Raw genomic sequence first — 24248 nt, 5'->3', positions numbered from 1 at the left:
AGAGGGCTGATGATGAATGGGGCTTAGAACACAAGGCACAATTCGCTTTGTTAGAACGGATACTATGATTGACTCCTGGCGTACTTCCTCTCAAGGAGACGGATATTTGAGTCTTGTCAATGTTGTCTCGGATCAGAGCAGTATCCCAGCTTTTAGGATACTAGGTGCCACACCTTGCTAGATTTATTCCCCAAAATTATCCGAGACATAGATGGACGATTTCGATGCAAGTCCCATCGCTAATATGATGGTCGTGGGGGTTAACAAAAAACCAGAATCCTTGCCCTGCTTTTATGATTTGGTGCTCCTACGCGATGATTCCAGGTCATCCTTTGTCGGCGATAGGCCTGCATTCCTTCCGGCGCCTGCAGCATGACTGAGTAACGTTCGGGAACCTAATTTGCCCGTCGAAGGATCGCCCCTCGCAACAATCGGAAGGGTTGCTGGCTTCGACACCCTTCAGAGTGTAAGCGAGGAGGTCCCCTAAGGTCGGGTACCCGTATCCTCCGTTTCCCGAATGAGAACTCAGTTCTGCTCTAGCGTGTCACCCGGACCTCAGGCTCAAAGAACAACACATATGCCTAAATCCGAAAAAGTGTGGTTATAATAGCTGGGTCTTAACGCGGCGGACTATCACTACGTATTCACACCATTTTATCCGTCGACCGAGTGACCGCCGGGCGGCGAGTTCTGGCACAAGCACACCCGACTCCCCCTTTTCTTGTGTTTCCATGGTATCCGTATTATATCACTTTCATGTGTTATCGGTGTCTCAACCTCGAGACCCTCGAGGGCTGGAGTGATATCGAGCGGCGTTCATTAATACTAATAAAACCAACTGTTGGAGTATAAAGATATCAGCATCTCGATCTTGAGTATGGAGAGATGGAAAAAGCCCCCAATAAAAGATTACCGAAAGCAACATAGGAAGCACCTAGGATCTACCGATGGTAACAGTAGGACTACCCACACCTCAATCTGTATCTTGGCGGGTTCACCTCTCTCGTCCACTTCTGTGGGCGTCCCGGGTTTCCGAAGCCCCCGCACCATTTCTCCGCACGGAAAGCTTAGCCAAACACGGGCCGGCTTTTCATCCAACCAAAGCGTGCCTAGGTATGAGGTTGAAATGCAAAACATGCCGTAGGCTGTTTATTTCTCGTGTTGTAATCTACGATATACCATCCGGATACACGGGCAGCTGGGCGCAGTAGTCCAACTCATCATTATCTCGCCTCTAGGGACAGTCCCTAGAATTCACGGTACCTGTCCGAAGTGTGTAGATCTCTCGTGAGAAAATCCAGCGCCACAGATATACCATACCATTATTACTTCGCCGATCCCAAGTAGATGCAGTAATATGCAGTTATTGAAAGTGATTGGGACCACTTGCATAGCATCCTCGGGGGCCTGCAGGTATACGAAACTTGGCACGGTTGTACCCCAGCTACGAAATACTTCGTTGCCGGTAAGTAAAAGCCAGACACAGTTGCTACTTAACCCTGCGTCCCGGCTTTCTTGCGCTGTGCAGCAGACAATTTCCCCTTTTTAAGCCCCATCATTCCATCGGCGCCGAAGCTCGCCTGGACCTTGGGTCGGAAATATCTCACCAGCCACCTACAAACCGGACTCCTAGTTGTGATCTTGTGGAGGACCTCGTGAAAAAAAAAAAAAAAATGGCTTTCGGATTGTGGAAGAGTAAGCGTGAGGCCCGGACGGCGGCCGAGAAGGAAACCATTCAAGACAACTGGCGGTGCTTCGTGGCCTGTGGTATCATGCTGCTCGCACCATTTCAGTATGGGCTCGACTTTGGTCTTATCGGTGGTCTTCAGGCAATGGTTGGATTCCTTAAAGTAAGTTTCTGGCCATCCATCCTCACTAAAATGGAAAGCTGTCACAACGGACGCCATTTATTAACTAGTTGCCATGGCAGATTTTTGGATACCCAGCTCCGCATCTCCCCAGCGGCTGGAACATCGAGCACACACGCCAGCAACTAATTGCCTCTCTAATGACCCTCGGTGCCTTCATAAGCTCTGGGACTGCCGGAGTAACGGCGAGCTGGTTTGGGCGAAAGGCGTGTCTATGGTTCGCGTGTCTCCTCTGTGCGATATCAAACATCATCATGATGGCAACGACTAATATCGGCGCGTTGTATTTGGGGAGACTGTTAATCGGTTTGGCAAACGGATATTTTATGACTTTTTCGCAGCTCTATATCCAGGAGAGTAGCCCAGCAAAGTACCGCGGCCTCTTCCTCACCGGGTTCCAGTTCTCGACTTCCTTTGTTAGTATTACGCAGACGCCGAATCGATAAACGTACTGAGAGTGGACGGCTGACTTTCTCTAGGGATCATTGATCGGAACAATCATCGATTGGGCCACGGCCAAGCGTCCCGACCGCTCTGCCTACCTTATCCCCTTAGGCTTAATTTACGTATTCCCCCTCTTCATAACCGTCGCCTTGTGGTTTATCCCCGAGTCACCACGTTGGCTCGTCCATAAGGGCCGCGTCGAAGATGGTCGCAAGGCATTACAATGGCTCCGACCAAAAGGCACCAACGTTGACCCTGAAGTGGACGATATCGCGAACGCCATCCAAAAGGAGAAGGAGCTTGGCAAAGGGGTTGGCTTCGTTGACATGTTCAACAACTCGGTCGACCGGCGCAGAACCATTGTTGCCGTCGGAGCCGTGACGCTCCAGGCCGCCACTGGGTCCATGTTCATCATTGGTGAGACACCTTTCTGATTCCCATATCCAAGCCCACTCTGGCCCGTTGGGTCAGGCTCGCGAAAGAAATTCAGTATTTTAACTTCTATTTCTCCCTTCGGCAAATAGCGTTCAAGGCATACTTCTTCACAATGGCTCAAACTCCCGACGCGTTCGCCATGAGCTGCGTAGTCAACGCCGTCGGCCTCTTCGCCATCATCGTGAATACCTGCATTGTCGTCAGGTACGGAAAGCGCCGTATCTTGCTTATGTACGGAATGACGATCTGCGGCATCTTGCAGCTCATTGTCGCTGTCGTTTATGACACGGTGCCAAATACGAAGGTGGCTGGAAAGGTGCTAATCGCCCTGATAAGTCTGTACATGATGACCTACTGCGTAAGTCCATCTCCTATTATTATCCGGTGACAAAATGGTTCAGAAATCAAAACTAATCACATTCCTCCTCGTAGGGTATGGTCGCTGCCTATGCATGGGTAGTCGGCGGCGAGGCTCCATCTCAGCGTCTGAGGAGTTATACCTTTGGCCTAGCAGCTGCGGTAGGCTTCTTCTTCGCCTGGTTGACCACCTTCACGGCACCGTACTTCATCAACCCCGATTCTCTCAACTGGGGTCCTCGGTATGGATACATTTGGTTCCCTTCAGCCACTATCGCAGCCATTTGGGTATACTTTTGTCTCCCAGAGACAAAGGGGCGCACCTTGGAGGAGATCGATGAGATGGTACGTCCAATAACCAAACCCTCGGGAAAGAAAGAAACGAGCTAACACATACATTTTTCTCCTCCGAGTAGTTTTTGGCCAAAGTTTCTGCACGGAAGTTTGAGAGTTACAAGTGTACTACTCATCTTGCGGATCTTGAGAAGGATAAAGTTTCCATCGAAGAAGTGGAGGTGGTTGAAAAGGAGCGGAGCGGGTAGGTATAAGGGAATCTGGTTGAATCCGTTATTAACCTATCTTGTAATCTTATGATGGAATGGAAGGTCGAGAGGTAATTCTGATTTGTGCTCCAACTCACAGCCGCCCGTCAACGGCGGGCCGTCATCGACACAGCTGTTGAACGCAAATGGCTCCTGTCGCACGCAACGCCCAACACTTTGAAAGTATCTCCATTATATTTGTAGTTTCGTATATTTCCTCTTTTGTTCTTAATATTGCTGTCATCATCGTGGTCATCCTTCCTCACCAAATCCCCTTCTTCGACGAATCAAGTCGCACCTCGTGTTGACGGAGTCACGATCCAATTTCCTTATCCCTCTAACGAGCTGGCCATATTATAGAAGTTATATAACACAAGGCACATGGCTGAACGATTGTGGCGGTATTGGGACATCACGTCAACGATAATTATAGGGCCGATGCTTTAAAATCATCTTATTCGGGGCGTCTCAACTGTAGATCTACCCGCTTAATATCTAAGTACAAGAAACAAATATGATCACCATTGATTCCTTCCAACAGTTTGCGACCATCTTCTAATCATCGAAGTCATTCATCTCAGCCGCTTCCCGCCAATATCCTTAAGCACAAAGAGTGAAGGTGAGGTCATCCTTGCTTGTGCAGACCTTAACCTGGCTGCCGGCGGGGGGTACACCATTGTTCCAAACAATGGGGGTGCATCCGCCGTTGGCGCTGGCGACGGACAACTTGTGTCCAGAGAAGGGATCGCCAAACACGTCACTGAGGTCGTACCAGACGTTGGTGCCGTCAAGGTTGTAGGCGAAGTTGGTCTGGGGGGCGCCGGTCCAGAGACCATCCTCGGGGATAGTCACCTTGAGAGCGCGGCCGCCGGTTACGGGGTCACGGGTGAACCCCTCGCTGTAGGAGCCGCCCTTGGCGGAAAGGCGCCATGGGCCAGCGACCTCGGAACCGACAGACCAGACAGAGACGGCGAAATCGCACTTGTTGACGACGTGGGCGGAACCGACTGCGGAGACGGCGGTGAGAGAGGAGAGGGCGACAGCCGCGAAGGTGACGAAAGAGCGCATGTTGTTGGTTTGGGAGGAGTTAGTCTTGCGAGACTGATGGAATAGTTAAAGTGTTTCTAGGGCTCTTGGAGTGAGCTTGTTATGGGCTATTAATGTCTATTGATGGCTTTGATTATGAGACCGCGAGGCGGAAAGGGAAACAACAGGTGGAATCGCGGAGAGCATCGTCATCTTTATATGCTTGACTTCGACCGGGGGATCACACTGTATACTCCGCATCACAGGACGAAAATTCGCCCGCGCTCCTGATCTGATTACGCTTCGTATATGCTCAAACCGACGTCAGCATGGATCAGTCGATTATACTGGGTCTTGGATGTGAGGTCGGATGCATATCACTCAACCACATGACTCGAGCCAGAATCGTTGCCCAGATTTTCCCTCCAGCTGGGGCCAGAAGAAGAAGGGAGGGAGAAATGCAACCTGCATTGACGGTGCTGATCTCTCGAGCTGCTTACTTCTTTGGAGCAGCCTTCGACTTCGAGGTCTGGGCTGACGATGATCGCTCGATGGGGTCAGCTGGCTAGGCGCAAGACAAGCCGACTACCGAATTTCTAATAATAACAGTACTAGCACTGCACAGTCAGCTTTTCCCCGGGGAAAGAAACCAGCCTTTGGCTTGCTCTCGGGTGTCAGAATGAGGGAAGATCCGCTCACCGCAGCGGGACTCGGATCTCGACCCATGCTTGGCGCCAAAATTACCGCTTTGGGGAGGAATACGAAGAACGACGGCTTGGCACTCATGTCTTGGAATGTAAGCTAGCATCACAGCTTCCCGCTACCAGCACATTTCTGGAAGAACCAGTCTCCGCTTCAGAAGTTGGGGGATGTGGAGCATCGGTGGACCCGGGTTCACAGACATTGAGCACCCAAAGGCGAGATTCTAAGCGAGACAATGACGTAGGCTGCACCAAGGATGCAACACTACGTCAATACGAGGGACGGATATGCAGATCTCTGCAGCCGATCGGGGGCACAGTCGGGGAGGTTGGGTTGATGACCCGAAATGTTTGCGGGGGGCCTACGACGAAGCTCGTATTGGAATGGGATCTTTTTTATTCTCCGAAAATCTCTTCATGGTGCCGGATAAGTGTGGGTACGATCCCCGGTTCAGACTGCAGAATTCTTGATTAGTAGATTGGCTTGCTCAGTCGATTGGGCTCAGACAAAGATTCCTGCATGGGCATCCTCGCCGAACTAGGAACAATGTTGAAAGCGCAGTCAAATACGAAGAAGTTGATTTTATCATGCCAAGAGCTCTCCTTTGCATTCTGTAAGCGACAACTGCATGGTCACAATTGAGGGGGATTTCTTCATCGTCATGGTCGACCGAAAAGCCCTCCCACGTTTTTGCACAAACGCGAGTCTCAAACTTGGGAAGCCAATCTCTTCCCGAGTCATGTAATAAAATCCAGGCGTACATTATTGATCAGCTGCCCTCGCGCATATAATGTGGCGAACCAGCTGTCTCGAGTCAACCACGAGATGGACCGTTCCATCCTTCAAAAGCAACATACTATTATGTTGCATCAGCGCTGGAATGCGGTATTCCATGCAAGGTCGATGATGTTTGAACGAGTTGGGCGGATCATCCGCGGAGAGCAGAAGATCTCAAGCTCTTCTGGAAAGTTGGAAGAACACGCCATGTTTATTTCCCCTGCCCTTCTATTCCGCTATCTAGTACTCTATCACGCTCAAACTTCCCTCCTCCGTCACACATACATATGAAAGTGAAAGAAATTGAGAGAAAATTGAATGCCCTCGCAGCACCAACTATTGTGCCGACGCATTATAATCGCCCCTTAACAGCAATAAAAAGCCCCTTGCTCTCCGCAAGAATAGTCCCTTGCTGACTTTCAATGACAACCTCGACATAGCATTTCCGGCCATCTAGATTCGTGATTGTCGCCTTGACCAATATCGTCGAAGGAACCGCCACCGGTTTCAAAAATTCAGTGTTGAGATATGCTGTCATGAGCATAGGATGGGGAATGGCTCCGTTCCGTTGGTTGACGTCAATAAGCTGTCCTGCAACCTCGTCGACGATGGTCATGACAATGCCACCATGACATACACCAACCCAACCATTGAGTCCTGGCCTTAAACTGAGAAAGGCGTTGATCTGGGGGATGAGGCTTCCTTTGCGATGAGGCTTCTTGTAAAAGGTGATGAAGCTAGCGACCGTATCGGGGGTATTGAGCGTGCGTGCGAAGAGGGCGTCGCCACGACCAGGCTTTTCCTCGCGACAAGGCGGTACCTCGATGATGATGTTGGGGCTGTCCAGGTAGCTGGCACACCAGGGGTTGGATCGGAAGTACTCCGGGCTATCTGGTGTAGAGTACTTCATGGCTGTTTGGATGGAAATATCTGTCGCGACAGGCTTTTAAGTTCACCTCCGAGATCTAAGGAGCGAGGCTTTTTCGTCGAGTGAGCGAGTTAGCGGCTTAAGGTGCCCCTGTCACGACGCGTCGTCAAAGGCGGTCTGCGGCCCAGGCCGAAGGATTGTTAACCTATCCGAACAGTGATTGTCGCTCTCGCCTGTCGAGGCCCCTCTTCTCACTGTTGTTGATGGCGATGTCGACAAGTTGTGCCAGTGTGCCTTCTCAATTTCGGCTCAAGGATCAACGCCAGGGGCTGAGATGAGCAACTGCGACCAGAGCTTAGGCATCGCCAACCCCGGAATTATGATGGAGCACGTGCCGCTAATTACTTGCCTGGTGGCGCCGACGACGTGCCTCGGCCCCCCCGTGTGGCGGCGAGAGGGGTACCTTAATTTCGTATTTTGTAATGTATCCTTTCTGCTTGCAACATTTGAACCGGTACTTAAGTGATGGGTACTTAGCTCCAGCCCCACGCCACATTCATCAAGTGGCGTCAGGAAAAGCGGACCCAAGCCAATATCACTCCATGACCATCTGCGGACCCAGATCAATCTTATCCATCTTATCCATGCAACCCAACCCTTGTTTCCCAAGACACTCACTGGGCTACGTAACAACCGTCGCGATTCAGCTGACATGACAGGTGCCGTCAAAAACACGTCGCGGGAGGCATCGTCCGCCGCAGCCGTCGAGGCGGCCCTCCACGATGACAAGAAGCATCTCCTCCTTGCCGCCAGCGGATCCGTCGCCACCATCAAGCTTCCTCTGATCATCTCATCTTTCGCCAAGTATCCCAACGTCTCCATCCGCGTCATCCTCACCAAACCAGCGTCCCAATTCCTTGCCGGACAATCAGATGAGCAGCCAGCGCTGTCGTCGCTATCATCCCTGCCGAACGTTGACGGCGTTCATGAAGACGAGGACGAGTGGTCTGAGCCGTGGACCCGCGGAGCCAAGATTTTGCATATCTCCTTGAGGCGCTGGGCGGACATCCTCGTTGTAGCTCCGATGAGCGCGAACACATTGGCCAAGGTCGTCAATGGCATGTCGGATTCCCTGCTGGTGAGCGTAATCAGGGCATGGGATACCACGGGCTTGATCGATGGGAAGAATTCCAGGATTCTCGTTTTTCTGGCCATGAATACTGCGATGTGGTTACACCCAGTGACGGCACGACATGTACGAGTTCTCGAAGAGGAATGGGGAGTGAAGGCTGATGGGAGTTCAGAGGGGCAAGTGAAAGATAACGGTGAAATAGTCCCTCGCACGGGGTGGTTTGAAGTCTTCAGGCCGGTTGAGAAGGCTCTTGCGTGTGGGGATGTTGGCTCCGGAGCCATGATAGAGTGGTCGGATATCGTCAAGATTATAGAGCAAAGGCTAGGGCTTCAAAGCTAAGTGCGTGAAGCGGTAGCAAGGCCGCCGGAAGAAAACAAATTCGCAAGAAAACCCAAGGCAATCGCCCAGTATGCAGATCCCCATTCAGATAACGGGACCAAAGGCTACGCATACCTTGTCCGATAGTTGAAGCATCATTAAAGGCAGAATGTGGGCACGGGATAGATAGCCTCCCCTTGGCGGGAATCATGGTCTTGTTCGTTGACTACGGTGTCGATAGATTACTATCGGCACATCGAAACACAAAAATCAGTCTACCAGCAGGATGCAAAGATATAATAAGCTTCTTTAATTACAAAAATCAAAAGAACAACCACATTAAAAGTAAATCTTGCGTCGAGCACGTGAGCAGTAACGTCAGAGTTCCCTCCAGAGAACGACCCATCCCCATAACATTATCCATACAAAATATTACCATACCTCATGGCAAAAGAAAAAGAAAGGAAGGTAAGAGATAAAACAAAAATAAAATAAATAAAGTTTAGAACATGAAACTGGAAGTCGTTGAGCGTATCATGCATGACAAATTTTATCCCACTGCGCCGTATTCGAGACAATCTCATTCCTTTTCGTCGTCTAGATTCGTAAACCTCGGACCGTCGATGTCGGCAATGTGCCTCGACGGAGATAATGGCCGCACCATGGCTATCTGCTCCGTCGTCACACCAGCCATGTGGAGGCATGCGTCGCGGAAACCATACAAGTAAGCCAAAGAGTGATTGGGATCGTCTCGGAATTGCTGTGGGATCAACCCGAGGTTGTGCTTGCCTCCTGGTCCTGCTGCGAGTGCTGCGAACGGAGTACCCTTGACACCCAGTTCCATATTTGGCGGCTGTATGTGTTTTACTTTCGTCGCTGCTGCTGCCACCGTTGACGCCTGGGCCTGAGCCTGGGCCTTGGCTCTCCGTGGACTCAGATGGCGGGTTTTAGAGTCTTTATGTCTGTGTTCTTTCTCGGGTCCGGACCCGTCACGGGCAGCCATGGGCTTTTTCTTAGGTTCCTTGGTTTCCTTCGCTTCCTTCACATCCGCTTTCGAGTGCCGTGGGGCATAGACGAAGTGGATATCGTCCTTGCGATGACGAATACATCTCTTCGTGTCCGGCGATTCCCGTGGTTCCGTACATTTAGAACAGCTGTGCTCAACACAAAACTGGCCGCCGGGTTTCCGTTCCAGCGTGCAGGGTTGACCCTCCAGCCGTAGCGCGCATGTGTGCTCAATACAGTACTTCCCACCCCGACGGATCGGACCGTTGCAGCCGTCGTGGGCACAGGTGTGGTCCTGGCAGTAAGGTGGTGTTTTTGTCCATCCGCCTAGACAGTCGGTGCCGTTATACCGACATTTGTGATGGTCGCAGAAGCAGTCAATCTTCGACATGACAGGCGCCGGGCAGGTCTCGGCCCCGCATTTGTGAGTCTCGCAGTAGGGACTTCCCCTGAACCCGGCCCGTTTGCTGCACGGATCCCAGAGACATGTATGAAGCACGCAATATTTTCCTCGAAGGTCGACGGAGTGATAGCATCTCGATATGGCACATGTGTGCTCGTCGCATGCTTCGCTGTTGCTCTTTATCTTGCGGACATTCGCACATCCTCCTATAAACCGGCAGACATGATCTCGACAGGCTATCGCTCCGGACTCGACGGCTTGGTTGCAGGGGAGTCGACCAGACCACTGACAGGAATGTTCGCAGCAATACGGTCGTTTGAGTCGTCGTGATTTCGGACAGCCTTCTGCTTGGCAGGTATGTTCGTCGCAGGCGTCGCCGAGAACTATCAGTTATGTCATGTTAGCGAGCAGAGAATCTCTCAACTAGAAAAGAAAAAAAAAATCCTCCGGGGAAGATGGAAAATGGAAAACTAACTTCCGGCATCGGTTCCAACTCCGCGTTTGCAAACAGTGCAGCCGGAATATTGACAAGCGTGAAGATTGCAAAACGCGCTCGTATCGAGGCGTGATTTTGAGCATGCCATCAAGTCGCAGGCATGTTGCGCGCAGTATCCGCTGCCTTCGACTTTGGGCCAGGGACAAGTCGCTCGTTTGCAGGCATGACGTTGGCAGTGGCCTCCCGCTGTGGGGTTATCGGCCGAGTCGCAGCCGGGAATGGGGCATCTCCAACGTTGAGGGGCGAACATGGGCATTTCTATGCGGGGAATAGACAACTGTTGTGTATCGTCGTTCGGAGAGGTGACAATAATCCGTGCGTGAATAGATTGACTGAGAGATGGAGGTTCAAGGTGCAAAATATGATCGATCAGGGTGATGAACAAAGGGAAAAAAGATGCGCCCAGGCACAACTAGGGATGACGGAATCGTAGATTCGGCATGAATGGACAGCCATAACCCGAAACCAGGTTCATGAGCTGGGTCACTGGGTGTCGTGATTTCCCACTGTGATAAAATGAGGCAACTGTTGTTCGGGCAGAACGATTGGCTGTCAGGTCTCCATATCGGGTCGACGTGCATATTTCTAACAGATGTGTCACTCAGGTCTGCCTTAAAGCCCTTGATGTGTGTCGCCACCGTTACCCTCTCATGCATGCCTAATAGCAAAAATGGAATTCTGGCCGTGGCTTTCGGACAAGCCACGACCTATCAAGCTTACGGGAATGTACGTGCAAGTTGCCGACTTGTCCGCCGCAGATCTCTAGTCGCACCTCAAGCTGTGTTCCAGGAATGCCCAACTCATGGACAAGCTCAGCGTCGCTCTACAGTGCCTAATGTTTTGTTCCACGTCTCATGCAGACCTCGAGGGAGACAGCGGAATGGTTGTGCCAGTCTGTTTTGCAACTCACCACCTTGTTCCCTATCATCTCTGCAAATTCTTGGCGAGTATCTCGCCAAGTCACGTAGCATATAGCTTACAGCATGGAGGTCTCTACGTCCTCCGGTGGCTTATCCCAGAGACCATTCGTTGATCCGTTGATTGTTGCCGGAGTCGTTTGATAGGCCATCGTTATGTCTTCAGACAGAGCCACTGCTGGATTCTCTGCTTGGTGGACCAGATGCGAAAGTGTTGGTAAATTGACTCGCAACCTCAAAGCATCACTGCCAAGGTCGAGATCTTGCCCGAATCATCGAATCCACGCCCAGTTCCCCTTCCCCCCAACTTCCTGTCTAATAAAGCGGTTCCTATCTTTCTATATTCAAATACCGATTTAGTCGATTTTCGAACTTTACCCCCCGAGATCTGTTGCGAACGCCACCTGCTCCAGTGAGGAAACACCTTGCCAATGTGGAGTTTCGGTCTTACACAATGCATAACATGGTATCTGGAGTCAATGTAATGGCATTCGTGATTGGGAAAAAAAGGAAAGAAAAAAAAAAAGATCAACCGTCAGAGATTCACGGTAACGCTTGCTGAGGTCCTGTTTTAGCTGGTATTCGCGGCGCGAGTCGTCCTTCTGAAGGGCATGGAGCTCATTCAGCCGGGCCACATTCTACTCAATATATACAGTCCCCCCCCCCCCCCAAAAAAAAAAAAAAAAAAAAAAGGTCGGCAACCCTATTATAGCAACGCAAAAACAGAGCGAGTTGGAAACTCTGGCTCTGACCTTATTCTCACTCCAGTTCAAGGGCCCTGTGATCACTCACAGGTTAGCCGGAAGTTTGATCCACCCTTTGCCGATTTCCTGTTCCTTTCATCTGATAATGTCTTGGCAATGGATTTGCCTTTATGTTTGTAGTAGGAGTGCGCCACTGCGTCACCCATCTGGTGCCATCAAATCCTATCTATCCTTGCCACCGGAGCCCTGAGGCCTCATGCGGACTTATTGTACAGTAGACATCATTTATCCGCCAGGCTCCGATTCAATCGGGCGAGTGTCAAATGGTCCGCTAAATAAACTTCATAAAAGTTCATCCCATCTGCCAATCATAACGGTAATATACCCGGAACCAGACCCTGCGGGGAACTCACTGAATATGGCTCCCCGTGTTAGCCAGTGTGATATCCGCTCCAAATTAGCAGTCTCCTATAGCCCGGTTGAAGTGTCATCGAATATCTTTAAACTCATATTGGGATCTCCACGGCTGATTTACTTTATTGAATGTCATGAAGGCCACGCGTAAATTGTAGCGGAAGAGCTCGGATTTTTATCATGCTATGATTATTAGGTCCTGTCGGGGGGAGATTTGACAGCTCGCTTCCGGATCCAATACATAAACTTTCATCCTTCCAGAAGACCGTATCTAGGATATACATGTCTCTCCTGTTGTGCAAAACGTCTCTAGAAGCTGTCCCGGTGAATGCTACGACCATCTTCGTTGACTTTGACGGCTTTGATAATGAAGTGGCTATCTCTCGCGTTTCTCTTCGCCGGCGGGGTGCTTTCGGCCCCTGCTGCACCTGCGGCGGATGAGTACGACTACGTCGTTATTGGCAGTGGCCCTGGTGGTGGACCCCTCGCAGCCAACCTAGCTAAGGCCGGATACTCGGTGTTTCTGATCGAGGCCGGAGACGACAGCCCGGGGCAGGGCTTCGGTGTCTACACACCAACTGTCCACTGGGACTTCTATGTCAAGCATTACCCTGACGACGATCCAAGGAACGAACTGTATAGCCATCTTACGTGGCTTACCCCAGAAGGCAGGTACTGGGTCGGTCAGACCGGAGCGCCAGCAGGCTCTAAGCTCCTAGGTGTTTATTATCCTCGCGGCGCAACTCTTGGTGGATCATCTATGGTTAATGCCATGGTGTGCTGGCTGCCGAGTGACAGTGACTGGAATCACCACTACAATGTGACTGGTGATGAAAGCTGGAAGTAAGTGGTATCGTCTTATAGTTGTGCCCGGATGTTCTGCTCCTCACGCCAAGTCTTTCCCAAATTCTAACCGTGGTTCAGAGCCGAGAATATGCACAAAATTTTCGAAAAGATCGAGAAGAACAACTACGCCGATCCCGGAAGCCCCGGACACGGCTTCAATGGTTATTTCCAAACCAACATGGGTGCCAAGGCCCAGGCCAGGGGCGGCAATTTACAAGGCAACAAGGTCATGGAGGCGTACGCCAAGGATTTTGGTGTCAGCGACTGGTCCATGTCTGATCTCCTGACCAGGGACCCCAACGAAATGGTCCCTGACCGTGATCAAATCTCCAGCATCTTCGGTCTTGTAAACCACCAGTACGCGAACGGAGGCCGGTACAGCTCGCGCGATTATATCCAAGCGGCTGTCAGAGACGGTGAACCCTTAACCGTATCCATGACATCGCTCGCCACGAAAGTGCTGTTTGATACCAGCGGGGACTGCGGCGATAAGCCTCGAGCTATCGGCGTTGAGTACCTCGAGGGCAAGTCTCTCTATGCTGGAGATTCTCGCCGCCAAGAAGGCGCGACAGGAACGAAGAAGACGGTGAGGGCAAAGAGGGAGGTTATTGTCTCGGGCGGTGCTTTCAACTCTCCTCAAATACTCATGCTGAGCGGCATTGGTCCCAAGGAGCATTTGGAAGAATTCGATATTCCCGTCATTCACGATCTTCCCGGGGTTGGCCAGCACCTAATGGACAACCAGGAGATGCCGATCGTTGGCACCGGGTCTGCTGGTTCGGGTACTACCGGTGTCGCCATGTTCAAGACCAATTTCCCAGCTCATGACGAACGTGACATGTTCCTCATGGGCGGACCTGGTTTCCTTTTCCGTGGCTTCTGGCCCATGAACCCTGTTGCTCAACCACGAGAACCTCAAATGCCCTACGGCGTGAGCATGGTCAAGGGCTCTTCCGTCAATAACAAGGGTTGGGTCAAGCTGCGATCAGCCGACCCGCAGGACACGCCCGAAATCAACTTTAACCATTACGCCGAAGGATCCGAGGCTGACCTCAACGCCATGAAGGATACCGTGGCCCGCATTCGCAGAATCTACAAGGACATCGGTATCACTCCTACCGAGCCTCCCTGCACTGCCGGGCTCGATGAGAATGGCAGCTGTGGCCAAGAAGATATCGACTGGATTCACAAGCAGACCTTTGGACACCACCCCACCAGCTCAAACAAGATTGGTGCCGACGATGATCCCATGGCTGTCTTGGACTCCAAGTTCCGCGTCAGAGGCGTCGCTGGTCTGCGTGTTGTTGATGCCAGTGCGTTTGCCCGGATCCCGGGTATCTTCCCGTCGGCACCAACTTTCATGATCAGCCAGAAGGCGTCGGACGAAATGATTGCCGAGCTAGAGGCTGGAGAAGCTATTGAAGTTTGCGCGGCCCCCCTTCCAGAGTAAGAAGGAATGGAGTTTGTATATAGTTATTCAGGCTTGCCTAACTTGATCTGCAGAAAATAGGGAGATTGGTATTTCAACTTGTACATATTTAGAAAATTTTGGGACGTTAGGAATATCTGGAGAGGACTACTGTCCATCCCTGGGTTTACTTTCGGAAATCTCGTTTCTTCCAGGCCAAACTCTTCTCGTCGGGGCAAAACGTCAAAAGCGTCTAAAATTTCCTCCCTCGAGCTATTATGGGTTATAGGGTTGATTGCGCTCTCGCGCAAATGAATATCATGCTACCAAAATCTCCGGCGTCAGCAAACCATTCCGCCAGTAGCTCTTCTCGCCCTGTCTCTTTCCCCTCTATCCAGGACAAGATATCGCTGCCGAGAAGAGCCGACCCTTCCCAGCCGTGAGTTTCATTGAATCTCTGGGCCCACTCTTCTGCCGTGGGAGCCTCCCATATGTGGCGCAGACAAGGAAGGGGCGCATCTCCGAAGTGTGCACAGAGGATGGTGGGGTGGCCTTTGCGGGCATGGCGGACATAGTCAAGAGTGTGGATGGCAAAAAAGGTCCTGCCATAGTGAGCTTCGGTTCTTCAAGCGGAAAGTAATAACGGGATAGGTGCCGACAGGGGAAGAAACGTAGCTTTCAGGAAAGGAGAGCATGGGGGATGTACCTAAGGATGGACTCGTTGATGATCCACTCTTCCCAGTCGCTAGGTTGCACCGAGACCAACGGCGTTATCCTGTGTACGTTTTTGCTCAGGAAGTGCTATGTTCCTTTGTCAGCGCATACGCCGCAGGCATCAGCATAAATGACTGGGGGCCAAAGCCTAACATACTTGGGATAGCCTTGATGATATGCGATCCGCCATCGCTAGGTCGGTATTTGACGCATGATATGTCCTCATAACCGTGTAAAACGTGATGGCCTGCATCGCTGCTACATCATCGGATCTCGTACACCTAGTGCACTACTTTACTCAATAAAGGTCGGATTGATGGAAGCCGGTCATTTACCGTACCCGGGCACACTCTCCATTCACTTACCTGTGTCTGGATTTGCTGAAGTTGCCCCTCGATAGCACCCATCATAACCCCATGTGACTCTGGAGTCCATGTGGCGTACAGATGACAGATAGGTTCGACGGCAGCAAGAGTATGGTGTCTCACGGAAACTTCCCATTGTCTAAAATGAACGAACGGAGGTCTGCTGCCTCTACTGGATATGAGATCGAGAAATCCCCTGAAGAGAGAATCGAGGAAATCAAAGCCCTGCTCGGAACTCTGCCAGATCTTTGTGAGGCACGCGGACAGCTTCGAGTATCCCGAGTTTGGTCCTTCCGATTCGGGGAGACGCATCGAGGTAGTGACCTGGGGGCTCGGCTTCTCGGGTGGGTCTGTACTGCCGCCTGGGGTAGTATCGAGGCTAAAATCATGTTGAAAATCAAAGGAGATAGTATGAGTCTGCCAATCTTCTTCGTTGTCGAATCTCAGATCGAGCGAGAGCACATCGATGAGGCTATCCGATGACGAACCCTGGTCTGCCACATCGCGGTCTGGAGCTCCAGGTGGCACGTCGGACAATGGAGTAAAGGCCGAAAAGGTGGTCGCGGGGGGCTGCCTACCGCTTGACAAACTGTTGGCTGGCCCGTTCTCGCTGTGTGGATACGAGCAGGCCAGGGACAGTACTGCACAACGAGAACACGGGGCCTGGTTGTCGCAGCGCACCTTGGATCGGGAACACTGCGCGCATGCCCTCTTGCGACTTCTGGGGCGCGACTTGCAACGTAGTCGATGTCGGTCTCGCGTCGTAGCTAAAAACCATAATCCCGACCCACGGCAGGGAGTGAGTTTAGCTTATGGTCTAGAGGTACAATATGATCGGATCTTGGGGAGAATAAGGCAGTGAACGGGGGGGTGTAGGAAGATGGAGTAATGTCTTACATGAGGGAAATTTCCTGCCACAAGTATTGCAGCCTATTTCGTTTTGGTATTGCTCTTGGAATTGCTCCATTGTCGGAATTGCTATCTTGGAGGGTTCGAAGACGATATTGAAACGGGGAACTTGCCCGTCTGTTCAGATTTTCTGAGGTTGGTCGGAATTCCGACACCTTCCCCACTCGGCTTGTTGAGGTCACCGGGCGGATTACTTAACCACCGAAAGTCGGAAGCGTGAATCAACGGAATCCCGTCAAAGTCTCGGCCCAGTTTCTGTGTCGAGTTTGCCGGTCCATCCGGTTTGGCAAATAGCGCATAATAAATGAGCATAGCCTTGGTTCCAAAATCACAATTTTATAGAGATGCCTGCCTATGACCGTAAAGACTCCGAGTGTGACATATCACCGCTGAAAAACAAACATGGCTGGCACGGTTGTTCTCACCGGGGCAAATGGATCCCTTGGCCTTGGCTTCGTCAAGTGTTTCCTCTCCTCTTACCCCAACCACACCCTCATCGCAACAGTCCGCGACCCTTCGACATCTGACCCAAACACAGCCAGACTTCACAACCTCATCTCCCTGAATCCGAAGGCAAAAGACAAAGTCATCATCGAGCGCCTCGATCTTGGCAGTCTGGATGAAGTGCGCTCATTCACATCGCGGATCTCAGGACGCGTCACGAAGGGAGAGATTCCGCGTATCGATGCCATCGTCTGCAACGCTTCCTCCTGGTCTCTGCGCGGCCAAAAGTTTACCGTCGATGGCCGCGACGCAGCTTTCCAGGTTTGCCACCTGTCGCATTTTCTCTTGGTTATGGCGCTGCTGGGATCCGTAAATGAGGAGTCCGGTCGAATTATCATGCTCGGCTCTGAGGCTCATTATACCGAGAAGGATAATATGGTAGCACGCCTCAGAGCCAAGATCCCCGATGACATTAACACCCTTATCAAACCTCTGGCGGATAGTCCTGGCCTGGAGCACGACCGAGGATTCCAAAGATATGCCACTGCCAAACTTGCCAATGTTATGTTTATGCACGACCTCAATAAGAGACTCCAAGCCGTATGTACATAAATAACGTCGAACAAAAATCCCTAGCCGAGTGAAATAATACTAACATGCCAAGCCTCCTAGGACCCACACCCGTCCAATATCACCGTAACGGCTATGGACCCGGGCGGCATCGTCGACTCACGCGGCCATGTCGAGCAAAAGCTACTTCTCAGGGCTATACTCGCTACGGTCAACGTCATGATGCCCATTCTAAGGCATTTCACAAAGGCAGCGCGGACCAGCGCCGACTCTGGTCGCGATCTCGTGGCGCTGACCGTTGGCCCCGAGTTCCAGGGGAAGAGGGGCTACTATGTAGGGACGAAGGCAGTCCAATCGTCGGAAGGTAGCTTGGACGAGGAGTCCCAGTGGAGAGTCTGGGAGGCTTGCTGGAACTGGGCTGGTCTGACGGAAGGAGACACCGTTCTTCGTAAGCCAGCCGCTAGGCTCCAAGAGACCTGATCTCATCGAAACAGACAGGCAAAGGCGATGGATTATGCTCTCAACTCTCGGCGCATCTTACAATAGAATAAGGAACGGTTGGGCATGACTGGGTTCCTCGTGTTCTATTGGTGGCGACACTTATTCCCTCATCCCGCCGTGCTTTCTCCCGTCGTCGCAGACATAAATAAATGAAAGGTTGTCGGCTGTCACTGAGGGTAGAGTTATATCGAGTGTGATCTCGTGATTCGTGAACATGAACGAATAAGGGGGAAGATGAAATGTCTTGATCACGTGGGCCACATTGGTCTTCCCCTCACCCAACTTTTCCCTTCACGAGAAACTGAAGAGGTGACTCTGCATTGCCAAATGTACCGGGCGCCACCTTCGCTTTGAAACTTACGCATCGGCCCTGCATATTAATTGTTGTTGTTCCTGCTAAATATGGCTGCCTTCCTTCCCCATGTAACCAAGCTTTTGAGGGCCTGTGAGGTTGCAGGAGAGCTGAGCAACGCTCCTGAGCGTCGATGTGGTAGTAACAATGAATATGACAGGCTCTGCAGGGAAGCTAGAGCATTCGCGGATCACCTCATGAAGGTTTGTGTATTTTTTTTTGACCCCCACGACAAGCGATGGGCGGCCTGTTAATGCGTTCATTTTCTTATGCTAGGTTGTCATCCTCGCACAAGAACGTATCCCATCACCCTCGTTGGAAAATCTGCTTCAATCACGGAGGAGATCACCGACCAAAGAGTCCCGACGCTGCATGACGAGTTGAGCAAGATACATACGGAGAATGATGGGAAGTTGAGCATAGGACGCAGCGAGTATTCCCTAAAGGCGGCTTATGAGAAGGCGAAGGCTGCTGCTTTAGCGGGTGGACGGTTAGAGGCTCTCTGCAAGGCTCTACGTCGAGATATTGAGCAGATCGAGGCGTTAGTTGGTGAGGTGTCGCGGTAAGATGAGCCTGAAGTTGATGTGTCCTAGAAAGCAACTAATGCGAATGGAGATGCAGGGACTCTGGTCGGGTGGATCATCTCGCGCTAAGCACTAGTTTGGTGGGGCTCGATCAACTCGTACAAGATATTAGCGACCAGTCCACGAGGAGAGAACAGAACCAGAGAGACAGGTGTCTTACTGAAGCCTCAATCATTCCACGCCCCGAGTCGGTAGGAACCGAGGGGCTGGGGAAGAATGCCGCGGCCCTAGATCTCAGCACCAGTCGGGAAAGAGCAACGACGGACAGTCAAGAGGGACATAGCAGAATCCGCGCCACCGCCAAGACCATTGGTAGTCCTCCAGGTCCTCAAAATATTTCTCGGGCACGTAAAACAGGCAAGAAAAGGCCAATTTCCGCCCTGGATCCGGCGGATATTCAATTGGAGTTGATGCTTCTAGAGCAGGAAAACAAGAAGAGGCTGATGATGGCCCGTCAAGAGGCTAATGCTTTGCCAGTGCAGGCCGAACCAGTGGGGGGGCTATTCAACCCTATCATGCCCGTACCGCCGGACTATGGCCTACAGTTGGCGCCCCTCGAGCAAAAGAATAAGAAGATGCTGATGATGGCTCATCACGGGCTACCAGACAATCCGCCCCTGCCACCCAAACCAACAGACAGCCCAGGCACCACTAGTCCTCAGGATGGCCACGATCTACCTGAGCGGACTGATGCCCTGAGCGGTCCTAAAGAGCCACGACGTCCGTTCACTATCGATGAGCTTGCCCCAACCCCATAGCTGGCGCAACTCTTGCGGTATTCTCCTTCTGCCTCAAAGGTGCATAGACAACCAAGCTCAACTACGGCTGCAGGCAGCACTGGTATATACATCTATAAGGCTGTAATGGGCTACTTAGCTACCCCGCTTAATTTATAGCAAGCACCTATGATCCTACTCCCAAGCAACCTGGGGTGATCTCATATTAGGATTGTCACAGCCCGAACCGGGTGGTGTGGGTGACTCGGCGTCGGCGAGGGTAATTGATCCGTAAAGCAATATGTAATCAGAGGCCAATACTATCCATCGCTATAGCAAAGGAAGAAAAGAGAAACATGCGGAGCAATGTAAATGCATCTACGCCCGATCAGGCCACAATTCCCTAGCAACATCCTTCACAAGTTTAAGCTTAGCAAACATCTTCTCCTCAGTCATCCCTTCAGCACCGACGGCAACGCTCGCGAAGCCGCACTGGGGGCTGATGCCGATGCTCTGCAGGGCCTCCTCGATGGTTACGCCTTGGCCCTGGGCGATGATGTCGGCGGCCTGCTTCACGCGGGACTTGATCACCTCGGCGTCCTCGAGCTCGGGATCCTTGGTGGTGACGACTCCGAGGACGACGTTCTTGCCCTTGGGGAGAAATCGGAGGGGCTCGAAACCGCCGGAGCGGGGGTTATCGTACTCGAGGAAGAAGGTATCGTAGTTGAGGGTGGAGAACATCTTTTCGGAGATTTTCTCGTAGGAGCCCTCGCTGAAGTGCATGGACTTGGCGAAATTTCCTGCAGGACAAGAGTCGCAATTGTTAGCACTGCAATTGTTTCGAAGACACACCTCCTTCGTCAAGTCTCTGAGAAACCTTTTTTTTCTTTCCTCATTTCGTTTCTTAAATTCGTTAGAACACTAACCTCTGCAGATATGGAGGCCAACGTGGAGATCCTCTGGCCGGTTGGCGATGCAATCATTGTGCGCCTGGAGGTAAGTGTCGAAAAGAGCCTCGGGATCCTCTCCATCGTCCTTCAACGCCTGGAGCATAGAGTCGGAACAGAAATAAGCGAGGGTGGGGTCATCGATCTGGATGTTGCGGAGACCCTCGGAGTGGAGGGTCTTGAACTCTTGCTGGTAGGCCTTGGCGAGGTCGGCAAAGAACTCCTTGTCATTGGCATACGCATCACTGCTGTAGCACTTTCCGGGACCCAATCGCAGGTGGAAATAGCAAGGAGGGGGCATGGTGAACTTGGCCTCGGACCACTGCTCCAGCGGCAGATTGGACCGAAGGAGCTTCCAGTTCTCGAGGTATGGACTTTGGTTGTACTTGATCTTCCCCTCGCAAATGGCCGCCATGGGGTACTGCTTGCCGGCCTTCTTCAACGCAGCAATCGGGGGCGCGGATAACCTAGCAAGCTCCCAGGGGACGGGGATGACTTGGCGGAAACCTTCGAGCTTCTCGAAGAAGCCTCCAAAGTACCACTTGCGATCGAACTCGCCGGAGCAGATAGCGCGGACTCCGTGCTCCTGCTGCTTCTTGACAATATCAGCCACTGCCTTGCTCTGCTCCTCCCAAAGCTGCTCTTGGGTAATTCGGCCGGCATCTGCCTGCTCCTGCGCAGCTGCGAGTGATGCGGGGCGGATCAGCGACCCGATCTGGTCGGCGTGGAAAGGAAGTCTGGCGGGACTCATGGTGGACGGTAAAGGACAAGAAGATGTCAATTGGAGGATCAAGCGTAGAGGGCGAACGAAGTCTGGGCAATGGTGGCTCACGGGAGGAAATAGAGAGCCCTGTATCTCTTAAGATGGTAAGGAAACAGAAAATTGAGGAAGAGGAGAGCAATGGAAGAATCAGATTAAAGGAGCAAAACGAAGGCTCGAGATGCCTCGGGTACCTTTCATCAAATGTGCCAAACAGCTGGCCACTTGCAGCATAGCGCTGCCCGCTCAACACGTACCAATTTATGGTTAATCGGGGCACGCACGCTCACAATAACACGCGGACGTGCCCACCCGTGCTCATCTCGCCTCACGGAGGTACGGGTTGCGCGGGACATGGATCGAGAGTATGATCCATATCATAGGCTGAGACCCCGCACTAACAACCGTCCCATGCTTCATTTCCCCCCAATTGGTTCTGTGGGCGAGCTTGGAAGCTCGTCGTCAAAGAGCGGGTTTGCGAGCTTCGATTGATCTGTTTGGGGTAACGGAGGCCCGTAGATTGTACCAGTACACCGCCGTGCTCCAGGAATATGTTCTCCGAGACTCGACTTCCGCGAGATAATACAAAATCAGAACCGCTTCTTATGTAGACTCTACTCCAGACCCGCCAGGCTCCCCCTCTCTCCCTCACACTCTTTCACCGTCGCCCAGCCTCTCTTCTTTGCAGATTCTGCTCTGGAACTAATTCAGGCGCGGGGTAAAATTTGATGCCACCCCACCACTTGCCCCGCTAAGCCCCTCCACACCTCGCCTAGCTCCATCACGAGAGAACGGCAATTGAGAATGAGCAGGGGTGGTGTCGATGTTTGAGTTAAAAGCTGTTCCGTCTTACCGGGCTGCTAGGGGATAAGCCTAACTAAATAAAAGCCGCATCATCCCATCCAACCCACGGCAAGTACAAGCGGTTGAAGAATGAAGGTCGTTTAGTTACCTGATCTCGGGATGAATGAGTTCATTCAAGTTTAAAGTGGAATTGGCTCCAGTGAGGGGAATAAATACTGTCGTACTTCTTCCCAGAGATATGGTCAGGATTACATCATCGGACAACTGTCAGCACCGACTTGTTCGTCAAGACACTGCCAGTATTCTCAGGCGCAACTCACGGGTAGATTAGATGTATCGTAATATCGAAACCTGTTCCCTGCTGGCGAAAAACTGTTTCGGAAATCTCCCTGGGCATATCCCCTTCGAGGCCAAGAATAAGGAAGCTGGTGCGGCACCGGTAGTGGTACGAAGCGCCACGCAGGGTTAGTACGCCCCGTCTCGAGAGGCACTCAGGCATTGGGTTCCGCCCCTATTCCCAATTCCTTATCTCCTCTGGGAGCCTTGACTCTCTCAGGTCTTCCTGATTTCCCAGGTTCTAAACGGAGCTACGCTTCAACACCACAATCAGTCCCTGGGGGGTTTATACGCCGCCAATGCGCAAGTTCCGTGCCAGTGTTTAGCCAAGTCTGATTATTTCATGTGGTGTATTACAGCTGGAATAAGAGGCTTCCTCGCAGTTGGAGCTGCTGTCTAATGGCTCATCAACGCTACACCTCAGTGGAAGATGCTTCGAAATACGTCCAGCATTCGATTTTCTACAGTCTTGGCACCCTTACCCATTCTTGTACAAATAAGAGGACAGGGTTAAGCAGGGGTACCGTAGGAGTTATTCGACTAAGCTGTTACGCTCACCTGATTTCTGGCCCGGTTATTACAAAATCTGTTCTTTCTCGCATGGAAACCTGCCTGTATATCTATCGCACACGAGTCTTTCCAGCCCGGGAGTGAGTGCTGATGGAAAGCCGATGTGCAATCATATTCCTTAACGGTACCGTTGCTCTTCTTTGTGAAGCTCAAGGCGGAAGTGCCCCGGTTCCACATGTTGATTTGCGGGACATGCTCGGATCCAACCCGAACGACCCGCAAATCCAAGATCGGCACGATAGCGGTACGATGATGCAAGCAATCCGCTCTCAATTAGATTTCGCAACGACATCGGTGACGGACACTGACACGACACGCACAAGCTACGGAATTGCAAACGCACTTAATCCCAATTGGGCAGATAGGATAGGGAGAGAGCAGCGCTGGTGCGGTTACACCACCCTAACATGGTTTGCGATTGCATCCTCCGATAGTGTGTTCCTGAGTCTCCAAGGGTGTCCATGGTCTCGCCACCTGCTGGAACAGCATCAGGAGCGGCTTGGTCGAGACTTGACCTACTCTCCTCCCCTAGTTCTTTTGCAGGCAGCACTGCCGCAGGAAAGACCATCGAACACTCGTGGGACTCCCATGCCTGCGACGAAAGGCCTTCATGCGTTCCAGTCCCGGCCGTTGGCGACACAAACTTTATACCTAGGTCGTCTCTACCGCGATCCAATAGGTGACCAGGAGAGTCCTGAGACGCCTCCCATGGACGTAGATTGCTGTTGCCCGCCAATACTTCGATATAATATTGCGGCGTAGGCGGTTCTCCTTTGAGATCGGGCGAGTCGGTTGGTCCATCTCCCGTAACCTAGAAAAGGGAGAGAAGAAAAAACCCTCGTGCTCGATTTAAACCTAGCTACTCCTTGATTGACCTGGCACGGATGCAGGGGAATGTTCCGCTCCGGCTGGACCGTCCTTCCATCGTTCAGATCGACAAAGAATCCGACAGTGCCAGAGTATGATTTCGGAGGTACGGCATCGTCTTTCACTAAAGGCGTAAAACGCGACAGG

The 24248-nt window shown here is 51.8% G+C and overlaps 5 protein-coding genes and 3 pseudogenes across 5 annotated transcripts; 4 read left to right on the top strand and 4 right to left on the bottom strand.

Annotated features, from left to right (window-relative positions):
- Positions 1 to 1673: 1673 nt before the first annotated feature.
- Positions 1674 to 3646, top strand: SAPIO_CDS8779 (uncharacterized protein; the record flags this gene model as incomplete). Its single annotated transcript, XM_016790340.1, has 6 exons — positions 1674 to 1850; positions 2210 to 2284; positions 2348 to 2729; positions 2837 to 3105; positions 3180 to 3449; positions 3521 to 3646. The coding sequence occupies 6 exons, from the start codon at positions 1674 to 1676 to the stop codon at positions 3644 to 3646; spliced, it is 1299 nt and encodes a 432-aa protein (XP_016639643.1).
- Positions 3647 to 4246: 600 nt separating this feature from the next.
- On the bottom strand, positions 4247 to 4714 carry SAPIO_CDS8778 (annotated as a pseudogene; the record flags this gene model as incomplete).
- A 1789-nt stretch (positions 4715 to 6503) lies between these two features.
- On the bottom strand, positions 6504 to 7061 carry SAPIO_CDS8777 (annotated as a pseudogene; the record flags this gene model as incomplete).
- A 670-nt stretch (positions 7062 to 7731) lies between these two features.
- Positions 7732 to 8490, top strand: SAPIO_CDS8776 (annotated as a pseudogene; the record flags this gene model as incomplete).
- A 559-nt stretch (positions 8491 to 9049) lies between these two features.
- On the bottom strand, positions 9050 to 10361 carry SAPIO_CDS8775 (uncharacterized protein; the record flags this gene model as incomplete). The annotated part of the gene is made up of 3 exons (XM_016790339.1): positions 9050 to 9941; positions 10133 to 10260; positions 10353 to 10361. The coding sequence occupies 3 exons, from the start codon at positions 10359 to 10361 to the stop codon at positions 9050 to 9052; spliced, it is 1029 nt and encodes a 342-aa protein (XP_016639642.1).
- A 2414-nt stretch (positions 10362 to 12775) lies between these two features.
- SAPIO_CDS8774 (uncharacterized protein) lies at positions 12776 to 14704 on the top strand (the record flags this gene model as incomplete). Its single annotated transcript, XM_016790338.1, has 2 exons — positions 12776 to 13251; positions 13333 to 14704. 2 exons carry the CDS (start codon positions 12776 to 12778, stop codon positions 14702 to 14704), a joined length of 1848 nt encoding a protein of 615 aa, XP_016639641.1.
- Positions 14705 to 17052: 2348 nt separating this feature from the next.
- Positions 17053 to 19859, top strand: SAPIO_CDS8773 (uncharacterized protein; the record flags this gene model as incomplete). Its single annotated transcript, XM_016790337.1, has 4 exons — positions 17053 to 17694; positions 17767 to 18112; positions 18794 to 19079; positions 19139 to 19859. 4 exons carry the CDS (start codon positions 17053 to 17055, stop codon positions 19857 to 19859), a joined length of 1995 nt encoding a protein of 664 aa, XP_016639640.1.
- A 336-nt stretch (positions 19860 to 20195) lies between these two features.
- On the bottom strand, positions 20196 to 21515 carry SAPIO_CDS8772 (Uncharacterized protein; the record flags this gene model as incomplete). Its single annotated transcript, XM_016790336.1, has 2 exons — positions 20196 to 20617; positions 20744 to 21515. The coding sequence occupies 2 exons, from the start codon at positions 21513 to 21515 to the stop codon at positions 20196 to 20198; spliced, it is 1194 nt and encodes a 397-aa protein (XP_016639639.1).
- Positions 21516 to 24248: the final 2733 nt, after the last annotated feature.

Source organism: Scedosporium apiospermum, assembly GCF_000732125.1.
Source record: "Scedosporium apiospermum strain IHEM 14462 chromosome Unknown SEQ_SAPIO_0132, whole genome shotgun sequence".
Taxonomy (NCBI): domain Eukaryota; kingdom Fungi; phylum Ascomycota; class Sordariomycetes; order Microascales; family Microascaceae; genus Scedosporium; species Scedosporium apiospermum.
This window is presented reverse-complemented; position numbering and strand designations above follow the sequence as displayed.